The following is a 6,444-nucleotide window of genomic DNA, read 5'->3' on the forward strand; positions in this document are numbered from 1 at the left end:
CCACTTGAAATTTGGTTAGTTTTGCTTGCCTCTGATAATCTAGACAGCAAAGGCTCTTGCTTCGAATGCAAGAAAAACGAGAACTGGATAAAGGACTGTAGTAAGCCCCTGCCAGTCCCCTACCAAAAATGTGAGGGCACCAGTTATGACCCCTGGCACTGGAAGACTGACTGGTCCTGCTCCCACCTAGGGGTTCAGTCAGGCAAAATTCTAGCAGTCCAAAAAGAGAAATCAGATGAAGACTGAAGGGGCCCGGGGTCTTCCTCAATACCACTGTTCAGGAACATCATAATTACTACTGAGGAACCCCAGGTAACTGGATGTCATGGGCACCCAAGTTCAGTTTCTTTTCTACACAAATTCAGTTTCTTTCCTTGCTGTTTATGTTGGAAAACTTTCCTCCCAGGCCACAAGCATTATGGGAATAGAAGGAAAGCCATAAATAAGATCCTTTATTCCTCCTTTCATTTGTCAATTTGAGAAACAAATCTTCCAACAGGAATTTCTAGTAGTACCAAGCTGTCTAGTGCCCCTGTTGAAAAGAGACATACGTACTAATATGTGGTTAAAACAGGGGCACTACTACAATTTAAGCATCATCTGGTGAAATTGCTAGTAGTCAAAAATACAGACAATGTCCCAGACCACACTAATAAACAGGTTAACCCACTGTCATTGTATATTGGAAAACCAGGACAGGCTAAAACAGCAATGCCAGTCAAAATACAGCTTAAAGATCCCCAGCTATTTATTTTCCCAATCAAAAACAATATCTAATTAAGCTGGAAGCAAGGAAAGGCCTAGCATCCACAGCTGAGGTAGTACTTACCCATGGGCTCTTAAGATCCTGAAGTTCTCCCTACAATAGCCCTACCTTTGCTGTTCTAAAGCCTTCTAAAGGAATACTGGCTACTTCAAGACTTCAGAATAATTAATGAGGCTGTTATCTCTGTCCACTGATTGGTGGCAGATCCATATACTCTCCTGGTTCAGGTGCCAGGGGATGCTAAATGTTCTCAGTCCTAGACCTAAAAGATGCTTTCTTTTCCATTTCTCTGGCCCCAGAATCCCAATACCCTTTTGCCTTTGAATGGGAAAATCCTAATACCAAAGAAAAACAACAATACACTTGGACAGTGCTCCCCCAGGGTTTTCAGGATAGCCCCCTTTTCTTTGCTTGAGCCTCAGAGTGGGATCTGAGGGGTCTGCAATTAAAGAATGGGAGTATATTCCAGTATACAGATGGCCTTCTTATGGGTAGCCCAACCCTGGATGAAAATACTATAAAAGCTTTGAATTTCCTGGCAGACAAAGTGTCCAAAAAGAAGATTCAGATTACCCTCCAACAGGTCCACGATCATATCCTTAGTAGCTAGCCGAGTCTGGCATCCAGAAGAAAATAAAAACGCATAGAATGACTGAATAAACAAGCTCACATGCATATAATGCCCAAGAATCAGGGGCATGGAAAGGCCACGATGAACTGTTCTCAGAAAACAACACAGTGTAATAAAGGCAGCAAACATACCAGCATAAAGCAGCATCAGTGTCACCTACTCAGAATCTAATCTGACTACCTCCTATTTAAGGAGTACCTTTTATATGTCAAAACAACCAAAATAAAAGAGTCAAAAGTATTTGCAGCACATGTGAAAAGCAGAAAGCATCTTTCTTCAATATTTTTAATAGACAAAATACTAGTATATAAATAGTATAGGAGGCTTTGGAGTCAAACACATCACGATTCAAACTCTGGCTTTGCTACTTACCAGACTTGGGCAAGTACTAACATTTCTTAGCCTCAATTTTCTCATCTTTAAAATGAGCATAATAATATCTAGCTCACAAGGTTACTGTGAGGATTATAAACTGATGTCTAACACAACACCTGGAAAAGAGCAGCTATGCAATAATGGTAGATAGTATTGGTATTGATGGGAAAAATACTGATATACTTTTAAAAATATGTAAATGCATCTAATACTCAATTCTTAAGTAAAAATAAATCAAGTCAACAAAAACAAAAGAAAATATTCCTCAATGGAATGAAAATATTTCCTCAATGGAAATGAAACAAATAAAAAGTAAAACAAAGTACAGTTAGCACAAAATACCCAAGAATGTACATGCACACACCTGATTTTAGCATTAACATCCAATACTCACACTCTTACACATATCATGGGGTATAAACTGGAGTATAAATTTGAACTATGCATTAAAAATCCATTAAAACATTCAGGACTCTATCCTAAAGAAATAATCTCAGATACATAAAAGCCATATACATGAAATGCTTATATCTGCATTATTTATAAAATTGCAAAACTAAAACAACAAAAACATAATGGTAATTATTTAAAGGTTCCACTTCTTGAGTGAATGCTTGATTCTCAGTTGTCAAACATTGTGTTTAGTATATCACTAATATTGTTTTGTGTAGCCCTCATAACAACCTTCTGAAGTAAGTATTATTATTAACCCCTTACATATGAAGAACCTGAGGCATATAGAGGATAACTCCAAAGTTACAGATAGCCAAAAGAAGATCAGACTTAGGACAATCGGATTCCAGGGTCAAGATTTTAACTTGTAAAAGAATTGTAGCATCTTTACTCCACGGAACATTTCTTCTAAATTCTCAAGAACATTATAAAAACTACATTCTAGGAAAATACTTCTGATTAAGTAAATTGTATTTGTATTAAAACTAAAATTATGGAAAATACTACACTAAACTGAAAGGAAATACCTGTAAGGATATACAGTAAAATAAAATGAAAGAAAAAAAAAGGATACACACCAAAATGTTAGCAATATTTACTGTAGTGGGTGGTGATTTTTTTTAACTTTTTCTCCATTATCCAAATTATCTGTAATATGCTTGTATTACTTTTATGACAGGAATAAGCTTATAAACATGGTATCATTTTACTTAGATTTTAGTAAATTTACAACTATGGAAAGGTGGATTAAGAAAACCTGTACTCTATTTCTCAAGTATGAGGCCAAAATTTCTTTGCTCTGAAGACACAATTGAGGGCTTATTTTGGTGGTGTAAAAAAAAAACTACTATTAACCTTTATGGTACCTACTGTTATATGAGACACCCTCCTAGTAAATCTACACACATTTTAGTACATTGTTTAGACTAGAAGCTCTGGAATATGACCAATTAGATTCAAAAGCTGGAGCTTTGGAGCTACCACTAACTTATCTGTGTAATCTTGGACAAACTGTCTCGACACTTCCATTAACCTAATTGCAAAACGGGAATAAAAACATTACTAACCTTTTAAGGTTGTCCTAAGCCTTAAATGAGATGATGAAACGTACACACAGTGCCTGACCCTGGTAAGCACTCGAAAAATCTTCATTCTTATCCACAAGGAAAGACACACTTCCAAAAATGTCAGCTCAAACGTGTACGTGAGAAGTTACTAGACAAGGAAGAAATACATGTTTCCCTACAATTTCCTGATATTCTGATGAGAAACACTGGATCTTTAGAACATTACATGAAACTTGCAGAAATGGTAAAAATCATGTAATAGTCACACTATGAGGAGTTTGCTACATTCCCTTCCTATGGCTTCCTTCTCCCATCACCTTCACCTCCTTGGCTAAGTGGCAGCATAGCGCAGGCACAAGCTCAGTATTAAGCTCAAGTGGAAAGTCTGGATTCTTTCTCATCTCTAGGAAGAACCTGTTTTGTGACCTTGGGAAAATCAATTCAGTTACTTAGTTTCAGCAGAAAAAATATATATATATGTGGATATATATGCTTTTTTGTTTTGTTTTGTTTTTCTGTAGATAAGAAGAAACCAAGGGACAAAGTAACTTGTGTCTGTGCATAAAAATGAACATTGAATCCTTACGATATATATATATATATATCACCAAAGCTAGTGGCCCACTACCGGACAGGCTGGAACAACACCTAAGGCCTGAGTTGAGAAAGCAAGGATGGTCGAGAAAGGAAGGGGGGCGTTCCCTGGCACCACCCCTCCACCCTCAGGCCCTTCCAGACGGCAGCATGCCCTCTCACCCATCTCAGAGGTGCGGGGGAGCGGGGGCTGTGTCCCAAGGGCGGAACAGTGACAAAAATTAGAGCAAGAAGTGAATCACAGTTACACCCTGGGGCAGGGAGGTTCTAGAGGGTAAGGCAGGATTAAGCTGGGATGCAAGGATTGCTGCCTGCCGGCCCCTGCCCCTCGCGAGCGTCTGCGAGCCTGGGTGTCCGGGCTGCAGCGAGACCCGGTGGGCAGTCCCTGGCTCACCGTACTCCCGGGGCTCCGGGTCCGGCTGGAAAGTGAAATGAGCCACCTGCCGCCTCTGGGCCGCATCCTCGCCAGTCGCGGCGGGGTGCAGAAAGCCCCGCGCCAGGCCCGCGCCACAGAGCCGACGCCAGTGCCCCTCAGCCCCTGCAGCCCTGAGCCTGAACAGCCAGCTGGCAGCCGGAGCCACAGCCACAGCCGCCATCCCCGCTTGCCGCCGGGTTTCTCAAGCAATGCAGCCGCTCGCTGCCAGTGGGGAGGGCGGAGTACCCGAGACGGCTTCCACATTGGTCGGGCCAGAGGGGCGTTCCCGTGAAATGGACCAATCGGAACTGGCAATTCCGGGGCGGGGAAGGCGACGTGCGAGGTGGCCGGCTTCTGCTCCTTGTGCGCATGCGGAAAATGGGCTTGGGGAGGCGGAGGTGGAGCCAAGGAAATAGTTTCTGGGGTGGAGCCTCCCCGACGTCAGCTGTGCGGGCCTGGTGTGAGGACCCGAGTCTGCAAAGTTCCACACAGTGCCTGGAAGCGATCTTTTCCGGTGTCATCTACAGTGCCATTTCCAATGGTTGTTTTCATTTTAAGATCCATACTTTTTTTTTAATGTAACCCTTTTTTATCCTCTCCTATTCTGTCTCTATTATTGTGTCAAAGCTGAAGAGAGCTACTGATTGGCATTGGTTATTGGTTTTGACTTTCAGAAAACTGCTGGAGTCACTGCTCAAAGCCTCCACTCCTTATTCACACCCTCCTTGAAATGCTTAATAAGCATATATCAATTTTTATTGATTTTGTTTTTCCAAATTTAAATGAGAGATGAAAGAGGTAAACTTAGATTTCATCCTTCAAATCCACTGAATAGCAATTCAGATACATTTTGCCCAGAAGTAGCGAAAATTACAAGACTGGCTTAGTCTAAGTAGCATTGAAACCTGGAGAATTTAAGCCACTAATCTTTATTTATACTAATCAACTATGTAAATTTGTTCTAATCAAAGCGTTTTACCAGGATACCTTCTCTGTCTATGAATTTACCAAAAAAACATGTAAAATATGAAATATTGTAAAATCAAAAATGACAAGAGGCAATCGTGACTGTGTACGTCAGATGAAAATGAGTGGGTGGGGAAGGATGGGCCCAAAACAGGATTTGAAGAAGAAAGGGAGGAAAAGAACATTCCTCTTCCATTATGCCTGGCCTCTCAACCCATCTTTGGTTTTGCACGGGGGAAAGAGAGGAGAGAGTAGAAACTGGGTGAAAGGAAAGGCAGACAGATGTATTTCTGAGATTGAGAAACAGCAATTAAAAACTGCCTAAGGGAGAACCACAATTATGTCTCCATTTTTCCTACTCCCACACTAAGTCCAAAATTTAACATTTGGGAAATTTTTCATCTTGGTTTTTGTTAGTATTCACTTCTGCTGTTTTAATAGTGTGAGAGTGTTTTGCAAGCTCATGAAGAGTATTTTTGTTTTAATGAAAGAATGCGCTAACAAAATGAAATTACACTTAAATAGTCAAATTTGGGTTTAAAATAAAGAGAGTAAAGAACAAGGTTAAAAATAAACAGAGCTTTTTTTCTACTTATCGACAGTTAACGGACCTGGGGTTGCTGAGATTACTTAGGTCTGGGAGAAAAACAGAAAAATAGTATAATAACTGATGGGAATCTTATTGAACTCTGCTATATACAAGCCAATGACAAGCCACCATTGAGACAAATAAGATTAAGTCATAGTTTTACTTTTAAAATGTCCAAGTTGGTAGAAAAAAGAGACAGATTAGGACCCCAGTGTGATAGGGGTCCTAGAATAGTGCAAACAGAGTGAAACACAAAAAGAGCAATAAACTCTTCTTTGAAAGTCAAGTGTTTCCAGAAATAACACTGAGCCAGACCTAAAAGATGAGTAGAAGTAACCAGGCAGACTAGGGAGGAAAAGGAATTCCAAACTAAGAAAAAACATGTGCAAAGGCTGATAGGCATGAAGAGCACAGTGCTTTCCAGGAAGAGAAGGTAGCTTGCTGCTTCCAGATTCAGGGAATAGGGAATGATACAGGGTTAACAGAGAAAGTAGAAAAAACAGATTAAAGGGAGATTTTGAAGGTTTTGTATGCTGGTCTAAGAGGTGCTAACTTCCAACTACATGTAGCCAGGAACAACAAAGATAG

General features: G+C 40.4%; 1 protein-coding gene across 3 annotated transcripts in view; it reads right to left on the minus strand.

The window, feature by feature from the left end:
* The window catches only part of BCKDHB (branched chain keto acid dehydrogenase E1 subunit beta), a 230,650-nt gene extending 226,145 nt beyond the window's left edge, over positions 1-4,505 (minus strand). For all 3 annotated transcript variants that reach the window (XR_010336695.1, XM_012471787.3, XM_064360897.1), the window contains exon 1: positions 4,281-4,505. Coding sequence is in view for 2 of the 3 variants with exons in the window: in XM_012471787.3 (XP_012327210.1) it covers positions 4,281-4,482 (202 nt within the window). In the remaining variant the exon portion in view is untranslated. The remainder of the gene's footprint in view (positions 1-4,280) is intronic.
* Between the last annotated feature and the right edge of the window lie 1,939 nt (positions 4,506-6,444).

The sequence above is a fragment of the Aotus nancymaae genome, unplaced genomic scaffold, assembly GCF_030222135.1.
Source record: "Aotus nancymaae isolate 86718 unplaced genomic scaffold, 86718_ANA_hifiasm-v0.15.2.pri h1tg000040l, whole genome shotgun sequence".
Lineage (NCBI taxonomy): Eukaryota > Metazoa > Chordata > Mammalia > Primates > Aotidae > Aotus > Aotus nancymaae.